Here is a 19,204-nt window from a genome sequence, read left to right as displayed (position 1 = left end):
TTAATGTTAAATGTTACTGAGAATGCTAACAAATACAAAATACTGCTTTTAAGTGTCTAAAGGAAACAAAATATCCCAAAACAGTCTTCTTTACCACAGCCAAGTTTGGAGTAAAATCATGTCAGTTGTGGTTTGAGTAAGCTATCCCTTTAAAGATGGTATAGTGTATGTTTGAAACACTTTCCCTACCATGGACAGAAGTTTGCAGTTGTTTTTCCTAAGCATCCAACTTGCTGTTTGCAAATGGCTTTGGAATTTCTCTGCAGTATTTTCAGGTATCATTAAATTAATTGCTGCTTTCACAACACCTTCAGTGGCGTACAGTCGTTGAGCATCAACTTTTTACTGTATCTGTAAAAAATATAATTGGTTATTTCGTTTGACTTGATTATGTAAACCTGGGACAATGAACATTCAGAAGAATGGATATTTACAGAATGTTCAGATAGAAATGTATAGTGTAGATCAGAAATGACTGTCAGATTGGAATAGTATAGAAGATATAGCGTTTGCTATTCATTATATTTCTACCTTCAACAGAGTTCCACATACAGCCCTGCCATTTGTTGAAAGCAGACAATCTAATGGTTTCTGAAAAGTAGTCACTTCCTGAGATCTGTATTTAAATTGTTTTAAAGGAGTATTAATTTTGGGGGGAATGTATTGAAATAGTTGCGGTCACCTCCAAAGTAAATATTTGTTGTCCCCCCAATATACACTGCTCAAAAAAATAAAGGGAACACTTAAACAACACAATGTAACTCCAAGTCAATCACACTTCTGTGAAATCAAACTGTCCACTTAGGAAGCAACACTGATTGACAATAAATTCCACATGCTGTTGTGCAAATCGAATAGACAATAGGTGGAAATTATAGGCAATTAGCAAGACACCCCCAATAAAGGAGTGGTTCTGCAGGTGGTAAAAGACCACTTCTCAGTTCCTACGCTTCCTGGCTGATGTTTTGGTCACTTTTGAATGCTGGCGGTGCTTTCACTCTAGTGGTAGCATGAGACGGAGTCTACAACCCACACAAGTGGCTCAGGTAGTGCAGCCCATCCAGGATGGCACATCAATCGGAGCTGTGGCAAGAAGGTTTGCTGTGTCTGTCAGCGTAGTGTCCAGAGCATGGAGGCGCTACCAGGAGACAGGCCAGTACATCAGGAGACGTGGAGGAGGCCGTAGGAGGACAACAACCTCAGCAGCAGGACCGCTACCTCCGCCTTTGTGCATGGAGGAGCAGGAGGAGCACTGCCAGACCTCCAGCAGGCCACAAATGTGCATGTGTCTGCTCAAACGGTCAGAAACGGACTCCATGAGGGTGGTATGAGGGCCCGACGTCCACAGGTGGGGGTTGTGCTTACAGCCCAACACCGTGCAGGACGTTTGGCATTTGCCAGAGAACACCAAGATTGGCAAATTCGCCACTGGCGCCCTGTGCTCTTCACAGATGAAAGCAGGTTCACACTGAGCACATGTGAAAGACGTGACAGTCCGGAGAGGCCGTGGAGAACGTTCTGCTGCCTGCAACATCCTCCAGCATGACCGGTTTGGCGGTGGGTCAGTCATGCTCGCCAGAGGTAGCCTGACTGCCATTAGGTACCGAGATGAGATCCCCAGACCCCTTGTGAGACCATATGCTGGTGCGGTTGGCCCTGGGTTCCTCCTAATGCGAGACACTGCTAGACCTCATGTGGCTGGAGTGTGTCAGCAGTTCCTGCAAGAGGAAGGCATTGATGCTATGGACTGGCCCGCCCGTTCCCCAGACCTGAATCCAATTGAGCACGTCTGGGACATCATGTCTCGCTCCATCCACCAATGCCACGTTGCACCACAGACTGTCCAGGAGTTGGCGGATGCTTTAGTCCAGGTCTGGGAGGAGATCCCTCAGGAGACCATCTGCCACCTCATCAGGAGCATGCCCAGGCGTTGTAGGGAGGTCATACAGGCACGTGGAGGCCACACACACTACTGGGCCTCATTTTAACTTGTTTTAAGGACATTACATCAAAGTTGGATCAGCCTGTAGTGTGGTTTTCCACTTTAATTTTGAGTGTGACTCCAAATCCAGACCTCCATGGGTTGATAAATTTGATTTCCATTGATCATGTTTGTGTGATTTTGTTGTCAGCACATTCAACTATGTAAAGAAAAAAGTATTTTAATAAAAATATTTAATTCATTCAGATCTAGGATGTGTTATTTTAGTGTTCGCTTTATTTTTTTGAGCAGTGTAGTTACTTTCCATAAAGCATAGTTAAAACTATAGTTATCCCAGATCTGGTGTGTGGCCTGCAAGTGCTCTGTGACAGATACCATGTGCTTGAATGCATAATTAGGTGCGACAATGATTGCATGTGGCCTGTCATTTTTTTGTTAACAGAATTGTCTGTGTGTGTGTGGTATACTCCTGGTTGTGTGTGATAGCGAGAGCAGCCTCTAAGTATATGTCAGAGCCCATAGACGTCCACGTGATACTTCCACTAGTGTAACTATCTCTGACTCCGACTAGAGTATTTCAAACGGCTTCCATTTTACCACGCCAGTAGTGTTTGTGTGTTTCTGTCTGGGGCTCATCTTCCTTCACGCTAGCCTAGCCACCACAGTAATTAGGCCGCATCATTAGTAACCATTAGCATCAAGCACTGCTCATAAACCAAGCGTCAGCGCTCCGATTAACAAGAGCTGTGACCTTTGACCCCAAGACTCTGATGACGAACGTTGTACATACAGTAGTAGATTTTTAAATGGCCCAATGATTCCATGGTTTACTGCTCTCCGGAGAGAGTTCTGACAGAACTAGTGTTTCTGAATGAATTGGATGGCTTCCTCAGAAACGCTCATCCTTCGTATCCATTGCTCTTAGTCAGACCGAGTGTGCCAAGCGGTATGAGGAGCGCTGTGAAATGTCCAACGGCAGTGTTAGCTAGTCTGCAGATGTGTTCAGAATCCATCAATCAAATGTATTTTAGAAAGCCGTTTTTACATCAGCAATTGTCACAAAGTGCTATACAGATACCCAGCCTCAAACCTCAAAGAGCAAGCAATGTAGAGGCAGCAGAGTGGCAAGGAAAAACTGTCTAGAAGGAAGAAACCCATTTTATTTATTTCACCTTTTTATTTAACCAGGAGAACAAGTTCTCATTTACATCTGCAACCTGGCCAAGATAAAGCAAAGCAGTGCGACAAAAACAACAGCACAGAGTTACACATAAACAAACGTACAGTCAATAACACAATAGAAAAAAATCTATGTAAAGTATGTGCAAATGTAGAGGAGTAGGGGAGGTAAGGCAATAAATAGGCCATAGAGGCAGAATAATTACAATGTAGCATTAACATTGGAGTGATAGATGTGCAGATGATGATGTGCAAGTAGAGATACTGGGGTGCAAAAGAGCAAGAAGATAAATAACAATATGGGGATGAGGTAGTTGGGTGTGCTGTTTACAGATTGGCTGTGTACAGTGATCGGTAAGATGCTTAGAGAGGGGGAACCAGGCTCAGAGGGCTGGACAGTTCTCTTCTGCCTGTACCGACCATGTATTTCACATTTGTATTTTTTTATTTTACCGTTATTTTGTCCGGCGGGTCAATTAACAAATGATAATTTACGCTGATGGCAGTACGTGAACAAAGTACATGTTCTTCTCGAGAATCCTCGTCTTAATGCAGTTTGATCGGGGCTAATGGGTGGCTACTGTTTACTCTCTGAGGCACTTAGTGTTTTTACCGAGTCTTTCTCCTCCGCTGCTTAGTTTGCAGCCCAACATAATGCCTGCTGCGGTGCCCACTTAAAGAAGTTAATGCTTCTGGCTGCCGCCTGGGCTTGTGTACAGTAACATTATATTATGAGTGTGTGTGTTTTGATTTGTGTCTATATAGAGATGTGTGTGTGTGTGTGTGTGTTTATCTGTTTGTGTAGAAATAACGGCGTTACTCCTACCCTGACGCCTGCCCCATTCATTAACACTACTCCTGAACATCAGTGTTCAGTTACGTTAAGCCACCAGAAACCCGAGCGGAGCAGATCTGCGGTATATAAAAGAGCGAAACCCATTCAGCAAACGCAATGGAGTCTCCGCTTATTGGTTACTGCCTTTTTAGATATGGCTTCTGATTCATTAGTATGCAGTCGTTGTCATACGTGTATAATTACCACAAAGAGAGGGGATAAAAACACTTATTCTTCACACAGGAGAATAGGTGTGGCTTTCACCAAATGTGTTGTGATAACTAAATGCTTGTATGAAATTATGCACAGTATGAAAAGACTTGGATGAAATTATTTGGACGAGTTCCTTCTATTCAGTAGAACCTTCCACAACATACGCGGTGGCAAAATAGTGTAATATATTTTCCAGTTTTGTTTTGATGCTGTAAACCGCCATTCAGATTGCTGCATGCTTGCTGGTAATTAACAATAACCTAGTAAGTCCTCCTTACCCCAGCCTTCACCATAGCCTTCACCACCAGACATGGAACTTAAATTTTTTTTTTTTTTTTGTTGGTTTTGCAAAAGTCATGAATACAGTTCTTTCTCGTGTTCTCTCTCCTGTTCCTTACGCTTCTCTCTCTCAATTCAATTCATGGGACTTTATTGGCATGGGAAATATATGTTAACATTGCCAAAGCAAGTGAAGTCGATAATATACAGAAGTGAAAAACAATAAAAATGAACAGTAAACGTTAACATCTACTGAAGTTCCAAAATAATAAAGACATTACAAATGTCATATGTGTATATTTACACAGTGTTGTAACAATCTGCAAATGGTTAAAGTACAAAAGGGAAAATAAATAAACATAAATATGGGTTGTATTTACAATGGTGTTTGTTCTTCACTGGTTGCCTTTTTCTTGTGGCAACAGGTCACATCTTGCTGCTGTGATGGCACACTGTGGTATTTCACCCAGTAGATATGGGAGTTTATCAAAATCGGGTTTGATTTTCAAATTCTTTGTGGATCTGTGTAATCTGAGGGAAATATGTGTCGCTAATATGGTCATACATGGCAGGAGGTTAGGAAGTGCAGCTCGGTTTCCACCTCATTTTGTGGGCAGTGTGCACATAGCTTGTCTTCTCTTGAAAGCCAGGTCTGCCTACGGTGGCCTTTCTCAATAGCAAGGCAATGCTCACTGAGTCTGTACATAGTCAAAGCTTTCCTTAAGGTTGGGTCAGTCACATTGGTCAGGTATTCTCTGTTTTGGGCCAAATAGCATTTGCTCTGTTTTTTTTGTTAATTCTTTCCAATGTGTCAAGTAATTATCTTTTTGTTTTCTAGAGATTTGGTTGGGTAGAATGCCCTTCTTGCCTTGTCTCTCAGATCATTCACAGCTTTGTGGAAGTTACCTGTGGCGCTGATGTTTAGGCCAAGGTATGTATAGTTTTTTTGTGTGCTGACCCAAACCGCTCTAGGGCAATGGTGTCTAGATGGAATTTGTATGTGTGGTCCTGGCGACTGGACCTTTTTGGAACACCATTATTTTGGTCTTACTGAGATTACTGTTAGGGTCTGGAAGAATCTGTGTAGAAGATCTAGGTGCTGCTGTAGGCCTTCCTTGGTTGGTGACAGACGCACCAGATCATCAGCAAACAGTAGACATTTGACTTCAGATTCTATTAGGGTGAGGACAGGTTCTGCAGACTGTTCTAGTGCTCTCACCAATTCGTTGATATATTTGTTGAAGAGGGTGGGGCTTAAGCTGCATCCTTGTCTCACCCCACGGCCCTGTGGGAAGAAATGTGTTTTTTGCTTATTTTAACCTCACACTTGTTAGTGTACATGGATTTTATAATGTTGTATGTTTTTCCCCCAACACCACTTTACATCAATTTGTATAGAAGACCCTCATGCCAAATTGAGTCGTAGGCTTTTTTGAAATCAACAAAGCATGAGAAGACTTTGCCTTTGTTTTGGTTTGTTTGTCAATTAGGGTGTGCAGGGTGAATACGTGGTCTGTCATACGATAATTTGGTAAAAAGCCAATTTGACATTTGCTTAGTACATTGTCTTCACTGAGGGAATGTACGTGTCTGCTGTTAATGATAATACAGAGGATTTTCCCAAGGTTGTCCCAATGACGCATATCCCACGGTAGTTATTGGGGTCAAATTTGTCTCCACTTTTGTGGATTAGGGTGACCAGTCCTTGGTTCCATATATTGGGGAAGATGCCAGAGCTAAAAATGATATTAAAGAGTTTTAATATAGCCAATTGGAATTTGTTGTCTGTATATTTTATCATTTCATTGAGGATACCATCAACACCACAGGCCTTTTTGGGTTGGAGGGTTTTTATTTTGTACTGTAGTTCATTCAAAGTAATTGGAGAGTCCAGTGGGTTCTGGTAGTCTTTTAATAGTTGATTTTAAGATTTGTATTTGATCATGTATATGTTTTTACTGTTTGTTCTTTGTTATAGAGCCAAAAAGATTGGCGAAGTGGTTTACCCATACATCTCCATTTTGGATAGATAATTCTTCATTTTTGTTTGTTTAGTGTTTTCCAATTTCCCCAGAATTGTTTAGTCTATGGGTTCTTCAATTATAATGAGATGATTTGACGTGCTGTTCCTTGGTGTGTTTCTGTATTTTAGTCATTCTCAATTTTCTTTCAGGTTTTTGCATTCTTCATCAAACCATTTGTCATTGTCGCTCATTTTCTTTAGTTTTCTGTTTGTAATGTTTTAGATTTGATAGGAAAGCTGAGAGGTCAAATATACTGTTAAGATTTTCTACTGCCAAGTTTACACCTTCACTATTAGAGTGGAACGCTTTGTCCAGGAAGTTGTCTATAGGGATTGAATTTGTTTTTTTGGAGGTAGGTTTCCACACCACATTCATTCCATCTATAGCAGTTCTTAATATTACTCTGTTCCTTTGGCTATGATGCCTCATGATTGAGTATTGCTCTGTTCAAGTAGACTGTGGTTTTGCTGTGATCTTATAGGGGTGTCAGTGGGCTGACTGAGGAAGCTCTGAGAGACTTTGGGTTGAGGTCAGTGATAAAATAGTCTACAGTACTACTTTTTAAATTTTTTAATTTGACCTTTTATTTAACTAGGCAAGTCAGTTAAGAACAAATTCTTATTTTCAATGACGGCCTAGGAACAGTGGGTTAACTGCCTGTTCAGGGGCAGAACGACAGATTTGTACCTTGTCAGCTCAGGGGTTTGAACTTGCAACCTTCCGGTTACTAGTCCACATCTCTAACCACTAGGCTGCCACTACTGATGAGATGAGCTATAGGTGTACCTACAATAGGAGTTCCCTCAAAGCCTACCATTGGCTATGTACATACTCTGCGTGTGACAGAGCTGCAGGAGTTGTGACCCGTTTTTGTTGGTTATGTTGTCATAGTTGTGCCTAGGGGGGGCATATGAGGGAGGGAATGCTGTAACCTCCAGGCAGGTGTTTGTCCCCCTGTGTGCTGAGGGTGTCAGGTTCTTGTCCGGTTCTGGCATTTAGGTCGCCACAGACTAATACATGTCCCTGGGCCTGGAAATTATTGATTTCCCCCTCCAGCATGGAGAAGCTCCATTAAACACACTCCAGCCGTGGCCTCGCAGGACCTGCCCTTTTTAGTTCCGCCGTGGCTAGCCATCCCAGAGACCTTTACCGTTGTTAGCGTAGCAAAACTTTGTGGCTTGCTACACTATTAGTGGTTAGCGGCTAACAGCTAACAGACCGTCTCAGACCGATGCACTCAAGGGAGCTCATTTTTCTCTCTCTCTCCATAAGACCATTTTGCCCTTTTCTTTCTCTCGCTCTTTCTGATCTCTCTCTTTCTCTAGCTTTCATTCTTTCAATCCCACTCTCCCCTCCAAACCACAGTCCGGGAAAAGCAAATTAGATGCTAAAAGACACAAATGGGGGTTAAGTGCACTCTGGGCTTCTTCCTTGGAGTCAGCACATTCTGATCTGTCCATTCTCTGAAAAACTCTGTTGTGGTTTGTTGAAGGGGGGGGCTTACAACAAGAGTTTTTACAATACTGGAGCAGAGAGGAGATGGATGAGTGTGTAGGGTAGAGAGGAAGGGATGGGGGGACGGAGGGAGGCATATTTGGAGGATGATGAAGCGCCTGGTTCCCGACAGTCAGACTAAGAAAAATCAGATGTTAGTCCTGCAGGGGGTGTGTGTGTGTGTGGGGGGGTCTGTCCAATGATAACATCTCCAGCTGCAACAAATCAGTCACACATAAACAAGCTGCAATTGTATTTTGTGGGAAGAAAGCGGTGGCCATTATTTTTACTGTTAGCGGAAATACCTGCATACCTGAGGTGTCTACACACAATCCATGTCATGTTGTTAAACCCCCCCCCTAAAACAGTTCCTAAACACAGAGAGGCTCTCAAAGTATAAAGTAAAGGGGAAAAGGCTTGTATCAGGAGGGTTTAAGCCTATTAAACCGTTTTTAGGCCCACATATGTTCCCTGTGTCATTGTAACTGGCAATGTTTATATCAGGGACTGATACTGCATATAACAGCAGGGAGAGGAGGAGACTTTGGAAGTGTGTGTGTCGACCATCTTTGTGTGTTTCTGCTCTCCTTGTGTCTGATTGTGTGTGAGGGGAAGGTCACTCAGTGAGGGACAGATGACCGATAGTGACCCAAGGACAGCCGGGGGGGCGTGGTGGAGCCCTTGGGCTGAGAGAAGGGTAAGACTGTCTGCCCAGGGCCAGAGGGCCAGCAGTGGCTGGATGAGTGTGGGCTGTGATTCGCTGTGGCACTGGATGGCAGGAAGCATACTGCTCCCCGCGGAGGGGGTGTGGATGGATGGATGGAGGGAGGGAGGGAGGGAGGGAGGGAGGGAGGGAGGGTGCTGAAGGGAATAGTGTCAGTCAGCGGGGCACACACGCGCATAGATATCTATATAGATAGAGGTGTGTTACACACCTATCTATGAATATATATGAATGACACAGGGGACAGTAGCATGTACTGACACATACAGACAGATGGATATAGCTGCACAATCTGACAAACACACACGCATACGGTGTCACTGACTGACCTCAGCTTAATCTCCAGATAGTTATTCAAATGCACCGGGACCAACTGGGGTGAGATCTCAGTAGATTAGCTGTGGCTCTGCTTGATGCTACTTGGCACCAGCAGCAGTGGCCACTAAGACACGCTAGTATAAATGCCTGTTGGTCTGGAGACACCCAGCTCAGTGGAGCTTAAACCTTCTGCTTCATGCCCTTCTGAGCCCCCCCCCACACACACACACACTGCTCTCTTGACCTGGCAAGAGCCCTCCGTGGCTCCGCAAACACCCAGGCCTCATTACGTATGCGGAAGGTTACCAGGTAATAAGCGCCATGGCGGCAGCCACGGCCCCGAAGCCCAGCCCTGGTCTACTTGACCCAGATGAGTGGCAGTCGCTCGGTACGTGACCTGTTTTAAGGCAAAGATCAGGGGACGTGGGCTACGCTGGAGCCGAAATGAAGCCTCTGAAGTGGGTGTTGCTGTCTCGCGCCTCTTTGACCTAGTTTAATCCCTGGGAATGGAATGGTTGGAGGCGTTTGCAACGATGATAAACTCATTTCGGCATCATTTTCGTAGAGAAACACAATTTTCTGGTCCAGTCATGCTATTTGAAGAGGTGAACTAGGAGAGTGTTTTTAATCCACTAAGTGGCAGACCGATGGAGGGAAACCGAAACACGGGGAGAATTGACCGGCCTGGAAAAAAAGAGGGCATCGCTGGCATTTGATAGTTTTGTATAAAAGCTACACTTTTAAACCCTAAGAGAGAGACACACGAACGCACACATGCAGAAAAGTGGGATACCTAGTCAGTTGTACAACTGAATGCATTCAACCTAAATGTGTCTTGTGTATTTAACCCAACACCTCTGAATCAGAGAGGAGCGGGGGGGCTGCCTTAATCGACATCCACGTCTTTGGCGCCCGGGGAACAGCGGGTTAACTGCCTTGCTCAGGGGCAGAACGACAGCTCTTTATCTTGTCAGCTCGGGACTTCGATTCAGCAACCTTTCGGTTACTGGCCCAACGCTCCTACCCGCCAGGCTACCTGACGCACGGGTGTGTTTGTGTGTGTTACCATGAGGCGTCACGATCCAATGACTTTTAGATCAACTGTCATCCCTGGCGGTGCTAAAGGTCTCTGTGAGTGTGTGTTGCGTTGTACAGTTCACTGGTGAGCAATGGGGTAAGATAAGATGTATGCTTGTGGGATGCTAACGAACCCATCAGTGAAGCACTCCTGCAAGACTGTCCTCCAATCAAAGATGGTCCTGCAAAGTGAATTGTGTGTGTGTAAGAAGGAGGGAGGGCTTGGCTCGATGGTGCAGGCGGGAAGCCGGGAACACACTAGGTCACTAAGATGGTTGGGGAGAGAGGAAGAGATGGAGAGTTGGATGAAGAAAGAGAAAGGGAGGGGTAAAGAGAACACTTAGAGGAGGGGGAGGTTGCTGTCAGTGGTAATCCTCTTTTGGCCTCTAAGCACAAGGCAGTAAGGAGCTGAATAATGTTTCCCCCTGTCGACAGATTTTCAACTTCATATCTCCATTATCGTTATCTTTGTGAAGCTTTTAGTCTTCTCTCTCTCCCTCCCTCTCCATTCTTTGTCCTTTCCTTCACTCATTCGCTCCCCGTCTAGCTCCAGCACTTACTGTACACGTTTTTAATGGTTAGTTATTAAACTAAAGGGTAATTATGTAGTATTTGAATGTATCCATTTTTGAATGTATGTTTTCAGTCAGCTAGAGGAGGCACAATGGTCCTAAAAGGGCTCTGTCTGCCTGTGTGTGTGTGTGTGTACCTCTGTGTCTGACTAAGAGAGAACATTTCAGAGCTTACTTGCCAGTTAAGGGAAAGTGAGCAATGGAGCGCGAGAGAGAGATGGAGACCGAGCGATAGAGAGAGATGTTCCAGTTGGGAGTTTTGCGGAGGAGTGTAGCAGCAGAATGCCAATGGCGATGAAGGCCCAGCCGACTGTGAGTGGTTGTTTCACTAGTTGTTCCTCCCTGTCACTTAAACCGTATCCCATGGAGACGGAGGACCTTTAAAGTCTGCCTCTTGGCCCCACTGCAGGGCCTTCGCACCCCTATCACTCTCTTCTGCCTTCCCTCCTAGCACCATCCTTCCCTCTCTTCCCTTCCATCTCTCTATCCCTCCATCCTCTCACATCTATTTATATATGAGACACATTAATATGTGACTGTGTAGCATGTGATGGAGGTTCGGGATAGTCTCATTCTTTCAATCTGGGCTGACAGGATAGCATCACACACTCAATGCCTCCCCCCTTTTGATTCAGTTGGTAAAAGCTAGCTACTCTATTGTGTGTGGTAAGTGACTCAACTGGAAGAGATATGCTGTAGAGTATGTTAGGATGACTGGCTAGGTGTGCGTCTTAGTGTGTATGCATGTGTGTGTGTGTTTGCGAGTGCTAAGAGGTTTGTCTATTCTCACCACATCTGTTATGTGAGCTAATAAGTCTTCATTGAGATACTCTCCACTCCACCACACCCCATTCTTGTATCCAGCCTGAAAAAATCTGTTCTCATTCCTTTCTCTTTCTCCCCCCTCTCTTCTTACCCCACCCTGTCTTGGCCCTTGTTCTCTGCCAAGACAAACCCGTGAGCATCGGGGTGGGTGTGTATCTTTACCCTCCTTTTTCCAGCCATTCCAATCCTCTGTTTCTCTATGTCCTTCCCTCAGCCCACCCCATCCTTCAAACAGGGTTATATTCATTAGGCACTGAACATAAGAAACAGGGAAGGGACTATCTGGACTTGAGCAATGACAACAGCTTGTTTTTCGTCAATGGTTTTAAGGCGTTCTACTGCTGTTTGCCCTAATGAATACAACCCAGTTAATTTCCTCCATGTTAGACTGCTTGTTTTTGATGCAGTAACTAACATGACTCATTATTTATTGAAAATACAGTTTATCAGTGGAGAACATCAATGGTAAACACTGCGAATGTAAACTTTGATATCCAGCACATCAGATAAAAGGCTAGGATACCCACAGAGGGATGCCAATAGGCTGGGGCTGGGGGGCCTCTGTCTGTATTGATTTCTGTGTGTGTCCACGTATCCAGCTGTGAGAATTGAGAGAGAACAATTTAGGACCGAGACAGCCCTGGCCACCACTCCATCTTTCTCTCTCTCTCTCCCTCCCTCCATTTAATGTTTTTGTGATAATGATTGGAGCTGGCCTGTCTCTTTTCAGTTGAGACTGGCGTTGTTTGTATGAGGGTGCATCTCTGGATGTGTCCCCGGTCGTAGATTCAGCAGACTCCTCTACACACACACACACACACACACACACACACACACCGAACAGATGCGTGGGACTGCACCACTCCCAGTGGAATCACCCATATTTGGAATCTTTGATATGGATGCAAGCCTAGCCGGAGGGAGAATCGACAAAGTAATGTATGTTCTCACTCACTATCAGCAGTGAGACTTTAGCTTGGCAACTGCACACCATGTGGCCGCAAAGAGAAAGTACACCATTATTATCCTCAATGGGATCTTGTCGCCCCCAGTGGCCATCTGTGGAAACTGCAAGCTGGTTAAAACCAACATAATGAGAGGCTTTTACATTCAATTTAGACGCCTCACTCAGCCTCAGTGCCCTCTGGAAATCACAAACACAGACATAATTGAGCAAGGAGGCGGAGGTCTACTTGGAACATCGTCGGATGATAAGATGTCTGGCAAGGATTAAATGCCTAACAGAGCTGATTTCCTGGGGTGTATTCTGTGATGAGAAAACGTTCTGGATGTTGCAGATAGAAATAGAATGACCAATCATATCTGTTCTGTGATACATATCTATCCGAATGTTCTAGAACATCCTCCTGAACAGGCCCCAGTTCTGCAGTTCAGCTGTTTTTATTTAGAACTTCTGATTTGGATTCTGATTCTAACACATTTTCCCAGCCCTTATCCCCAATTCACATGACACATTCATTTGAATTGGACTAAATCCCAAGTCCTCTGCGTCGTCTTCTCTTTCAGAGCAGCGTAAGATTACAGCAGGGCCGTCGGCGGCTGGCATCATCGGAGGCATCATTGGTGTGGTCCTCTTCTTGCTGGCGATCGTCGGCGCTGTCATCATTCTGGTCCGCAAACGCAAGCAGAACGCCGTGAATGGGGAGTGAGTATTCCGCTCCCAGCAATTGTTTCTTTCAATATATGACTTAACAAATACCTATCTTTCCTCCAATCAATTAAGTTTTATTCAGTCCAAAAGGAATCTGTTAGGTATGGACAAAGTGAGTAGCACTAACCTCTTCTCCTGCCCTCTCTTCTCTCATCCAATCAGTGGTCCTCCCAAGCACAAGCCCCCTCCCCCTGTGAAGGCCGGCAGCTCCACTGAAATGGTGAGGGGTCCACGTCCCTGTCATTCATGGCTCATTATTAGTGAAGGCGATAAACAAAGATTACGTATGTAACCACGGTTATGTGAGCTATTGGATCACTCCAATATGGTATTCTTCTGCTATGCAGGATACATTCTGAGTAAGAATTTCAGATTAGTCCCGGATACCGAGTAGTGCTGCGGCCGACCCCCTTAAATAGCTGCTGCCACAGTACTCCCACCTCGTGTCCTCTTCAAAAGGCGCCGTATATCACCGAAAAGAGGATTGGAGTGATCCAATAGCTGACATAACCGTGGTTACATATATAACCTTTGTTCTGTAGCACTATATTGGATCACTCCAATATGGTATCACAATACCAGATTCATCTGTGAACTAGGCATGGCCAGACAAGAGTAAAATTGCATAGGACTGAAATCAGGGCAGTCATGGTTACTGTGTCCCTCCTTCCCCCTCCAGGGAAGTGGAGGCAACACACTACACGACCGTCCCGACCTGGTTGGTGGCAGCAACATTGACTCGATAGTATCTAGCAAAAGTTCTAGATGACGCCCAACTGGCCGAGGCGCAAATGTCATCAAGGGGAAATCCTCAGAGCGAAGCCCACGATGTAGCTGCTACTCTAGTGGAATGCGCCACTACAGCAGACGGCAGAGGCCGTCCGACCGGCTGATATCCTGTAGTAATAGTGTCCACATCCAATGTGTGAGTCTCTGTATCGTTAGGCTCTTCCCCAGAACTCTCTGACCATAACACATGAACAGCTAATCCAACTGTTGTATTGTCTTAGTCCGTGTAATGTAAGTTTCCAGTGGCCTCACCGGGCACAACACACTAAGGGAAAATCTTAGCCCACCCGTAGCCGTCGGAGGTACGCATGTGGACAAATGTAAGGGCCGATTCACATGCCTGTCAGACTGGACCATCGGCAAGAAGGAGAGCTGGGCCGGATGGCAACACTCCCCTTGTCTGCACCCATTTGGAAACATTCAGCACTCACTAACCCTCTTATTGGAGGTAATAACCAACAGGAATGCCACCTTCATGGATGGGTGCTTCAAAGACGCTGACCTGGCGGCGCAAGTGCTGACACCACCACATCAAGGTCTGTTTGGCACCGAACAGGCCTTCGCTGGACGCAGACATCTAACTCCAATAATGTTTTCTGAACTGGCAGTGGCTGTTTAGACTGTGCCAGCCAAAGATGGTGGTATGAAGTCACCACTGAAGCCAAATTCTTGCCGTTGGCATGTGTCAAGTCTGTCTGGAGCATAATGAGTAGCCTTGACACCTCTGTGGCCTCCTTAAGAAGCTTGTGACCACCCCCTGGGAGGCATAACATGATGAAGAGGGTGCTGAAAATGCTTTGCAGCCATTCATTGCTTACTCTTTCAGGTCATGGCGCTGTGAACTGGGTCGATCCCTGGTCTGCTTGGAACACTGAAGCACCGTCACCCAACTCGTCTCCAGGGTGGAGAGGTTTGTCGCCATCATCCCATCGTAAAGCGTCCACTTCCTCCCGCAGACTTTGCACCTTACGTTCAAGGCAAATCAACTCCTCAGCCGTACTGAGTTTGGTGGTGGTGGGGGGGCGGCCAATAGGGTGCTTCTGCGACTAAGCATTACCCCAGAAGGGGGGGATACGGTCATCAGATGGGGAGGACTGTACTGTGGCCTTCATCCCCTCCAGGCGCGCTAAGCGCATGCGTTCTCCAACGGCGGCGCAGGCCAGTCTACTATTGGGTTCACCATCTGCTCTCTGTGGGTGTTCGAGCTAGCTGCTCCAAGCTATTGAATAGCTGTGGGTATACTTCTGCGCTTATACACTCTAACATAGAGTTCCTACCAAGCAAATCCTCCCTGGAATGAGCCGCGAAAAGGAAGAGGTGGGAGTAGTGTGGCTGCAGTTATTTAACCTCACTAGGGTACGTGGGACGCTTACGCTCCCATTTACTCAATAAATGTTTGTTTTATTCGATAAAGTCCCTGTTTATATCCCAAAACCTCTGTTTTGTTTGCCCGTTTTGTTCAGTAATCCACAGGCTAAACGCAGTCACAACAGGCAGACGAAAAATCCAAATAGTATCCGCAAAGTTCGTAGAAACATTTCAAACTATGTTTATAATCAATCCTCAGGTTGTTTTTAGCCTAAATAAACGTTAATATTTCAACCGGAAAATAACGTCGTCAATATAAAAGGTAAACAAGAAAGGTTGCGCGCATGAAAAATCTCGGACACTGTAGGGTCCACTAATTCAGAGTGGTCTTACTCTCTCATTTTTCAGAATACAAGCCTGAAACAATTTCTAAAGACTGCCATCTAGTGGAAGCCATAGGGAGTGCAATTTAACTCCTGGATACTGTATTTTGAGTCCTGTCAATGGATACTGTAATGGCATTCAATAGAAAACTACAAACATTTAAAAAATCACACTTCCTGGATGGCTTTTTCTCAGGTTTTTGCCTGCCAAATCTGTTCTGTTATACTCAGACATTATTTTAACAGTTCTGGAAACTTTAGTGTTTTCTATCCAAATCTACCAATTATATGCATATCCTAGCCTCTGGGCCTGAGTAGTAGGCAGTTTACTTTGGGCACGCTTTTCATCCGGAAGTGAAAATAGTGCCCCCTACCCTAGTGGAGTTAAGGGAGTCTGTCACAGCACTACCCGGTACATGGGACTAATCTGAAATTCTTACTCGTAATGTATCCTGCTGAGCAGAATGATACTTTATTGGAGTGATCCAATATAGTGCTTCATAACCACATGCGGTAGTGCAGTTCTTAATTGGGATAATGTCTATTGATCGGAGATGAGTGGCCCAGTTAACCCGACTTTGACCTCTCCACTACCCCACAGCTGAACAAGCCTGTCACTGACTCAGTGCTGACGGAGTTGACGGAGACCCAGCCTTTCAGTAACGTCTACTACGAGACCAGCGGAGAGCCTGTCACGGTAAGGGGACATCCCCCAAACTCTAGGTCGTGATCATTAGGTCACACCAGAAAACAAAAATGAATGTTTCTTGTTGTATTTAAGTTCAGGTAGTTACTCCATGTTTTAGTCTGTTGTCTGCCATTGGGTGCCGAATGAACACAATCCTGGACTCTCTCCTTTTTCACATAGTGCTGCTTAAAGTCATTGATTTACTACCTGTAGGCTACTGTAAATTGAAATGTCCTTTACACCTGGCTGCTTTCTAGACTCTACAATCAGTCTCAATCTACTTTATCGTCAGATCACTCACCCTTTTTAACTATATTATAACATTTTCTCTCTCCACGGTACCTCAACAGCTTGACTATTTAGAAAAAATTTAACCTATTGTGAAACTATTGAGCAATGCATGGTCCAGGAGTGGATTTTGCCTACCATATCACATCTTGAGAGTTGTTGTTGCTGGTTCAACCGAGGATCTGTTGATGTTACAGGATCTGGATGCGTGCGACGATGACGATGATAACACCGTTGGCGGTGGGGCTGCTAATGGCGGCGGCCCTGCTGTCCTGGAGGACTCGATACAGTATGCCGATGTCGAGGACACGCTAAATGACGAAGCTCTGCCGCCGTACTCTGACGCGGACGATCACCATGTCGACGAGCCGCCGTCGGCCGCTGTGGCCCGCGGAGAAAGCTTTGTGTCGGCAGCCATGTATGTTTAGCAGGTGACGTTTAGGTCTCCATAATGACACAACAACAACACCGTGCCTCTACTCGGTTACATTGAACAGCACAGAGTCCGAGCAAGGCTCTGGAAAGATCGGCACAACTCCAGCCTCCCGATGTGGTCAAATCCTAAATGCAGTGTTTCCTACTGTTGTGATTCGGGCAAGGTGATATCACTGGAAACATCATTCAAAAATATCACCAGAAAATATCACCCGAAACTGGTTGTTTGAAAGTTGCAATGTTACACCGTCCAGTAAGCATCCTCAGACCAAAATGCCATTTTATGGCAGTATGAACAAAATGAGGTTGTCACTGTTTTATAACATTGCAACATGACTCACGTTTTTGGTTCAGTCTAAATTGCAAGAGCTGGTAATACTGCATTATTAGGGTAACGAAATGTGACATCTTGGTTTACAGCAAAGCACACAATGCACACACAATTATCAATGCGCTTGTAATTCCCCCAGGAAAGATTACTGCTTACATTTAAGTCAAATTAAGTTCAAATTATAAGGATTGTATTTTCAGAGTGTCAAAATACACGGCCTGTATTGGAGAATACTGCCATTAGTACCATTTTACGTAGATGAAGTGGTTAATATGCTCTCTAATATATGCTGTATATTTTACACATAGCAAAATATGTATTTTAATATTTTCTATTTTAGTCTTCTTCTAAAGCCTTTTATGTACTGAAACACAAATGTGCAAAACATCATTGATGAACAATTATGTGAGACCGTGTCATGTTGGTCAACGATGTCAAGGTGAACCAAAATATCAATGAACACTGTAAATAATATTATATTGATGCTTAATATATTGCCGGTTAAATGTGTGCACAAAAAAACTAGTGTAGGTGGTTGCAGAGCCTCTATGTATAGGGGTGTCCGTTTCTGTGTGAAATTGAAAGAAAAAAAACTGTACATTTTACTTTAACGGGTATTGAAGTTGTCAGTCAATGAATATAAAAACGGTTTTGTGGATTTTAGTCCTTATAACTCTGCATGGCATGATCGTGGCTCGTTTCAAAACAGTTGGCTCACTTTTCCCAAGGCTACTTGCAGACACCAGGCTTTATACTTTTTCAATGTTGTCGATGTCTTTGCAGTCCTCCATTGTATCGTCTACTTCAAGCACAACACGTCGATGTAGAGCAGCGGGGTGGTTTAGGCCGTACAGAAGGCGCGCACAGCACGACTTGAGATATCTTTTGGCTGATACATAAGTCAGTCAGCATACGACTACGTTCTTTCCTCAGAGTGCTTACTGCAGGGTGCAATAAACAGAAAGTTGAGTCGAACTCTTGCTGAGTAATGGGAACAAATCATTGGTTCTGCGTGTTCCAAAGAGCTTGAGTCGCAAAATTCCACGAAGGCGTTGATCTGTCAGTGTCACCTCGACAGACACCGAGAGAAGCAAGCCTGTACTAAAGTACATTAACTTGTTAAATAAAAAGACAGAAACATGAACAAAAAGCACATGTACTAATGTAGATATGTATGTAAATAAATAGATGCTATAGACACTAATGATTGATAGACAGATATAGATAAAACGGACGGGGTAGATGGACACATGGAGAAATGGATCACAGTAACTGCCTACCCCCTGTTCTATACTCCATCACAGTCAGTGCATTACTTAAATATTATAGTTTTTTGATGTGACAATCACTTTGAAAGCAACTGTCATTGGCTTTTGGTGGTGATTTGGTATCTATAGTTTCTTTTGAAGGGAATGTCTGCATGCTGCATGGAACTATGGGTAGCTCAACTTCTTCTCTGTGCAAAAAGAGTCACGCTGCCATTTTGAAAACATATGGCTGTGGGCGGCGGGCTCGCATAAAGTGCTGCAGTATCAGACAATCACATCTGTATTTTATAGCCCTTACACAGGTCAGAGTTCAAAGGGAAATTAATTGTTCATTGTTTGGTTTTATAAACTGTGATTCCATTTATTTCATTTTTTTGTGTATTTTATGTATTTCATATTGTCATCAAATATATTATACTGTTTTGTGTATTGCCTATAAAGAAAAAGACTCAAAATTGAAGATGTGTTGATATATTGAGCTTAAAAAAGACAATCATTGGGGCCCCTGGGTTTGTTATTATCAAAGACCAATGAGTCAGCAGTCTGTTTAGTTTAGTTCT

The 19,204-nt window shown here is 44.4% G+C and overlaps 1 protein-coding gene across 1 annotated transcript in view; it reads left to right on the top strand.

Moving 5' to 3' along the window:
- Window positions 1-17,503, top strand: part of LOC112229823 (poliovirus receptor-like) — an 80,639-nt gene extending 63,136 nt beyond the window's left edge. Inside the window, exons 7-10 of the mRNA XM_024395902.2 lie at window positions 13,010-13,148; window positions 13,317-13,374; window positions 16,236-16,331; window positions 16,808-17,503. Of these exons, the coding sequence (XP_024251670.1) occupies window positions 13,010-13,148; window positions 13,317-13,374; window positions 16,236-16,331; window positions 16,808-17,038 (524 nt within the window). The 3' untranslated portion in view covers window positions 17,039-17,503. The remainder of the gene's footprint in view (window positions 1-13,009; window positions 13,149-13,316; window positions 13,375-16,235; window positions 16,332-16,807) is intronic.
- The last annotated feature ends 1,701 nt before the right edge of the window (window positions 17,504-19,204 follow it).

This window comes from Oncorhynchus tshawytscha, linkage group LG31 (assembly GCF_018296145.1).
Source record: "Oncorhynchus tshawytscha isolate Ot180627B linkage group LG31, Otsh_v2.0, whole genome shotgun sequence".
NCBI classification, from domain to species: domain Eukaryota; kingdom Metazoa; phylum Chordata; class Actinopteri; order Salmoniformes; family Salmonidae; genus Oncorhynchus; species Oncorhynchus tshawytscha.
Note: the sequence above shows the minus strand (reverse complement) of the source record. Positions and strands in the feature narration are given on the sequence as shown.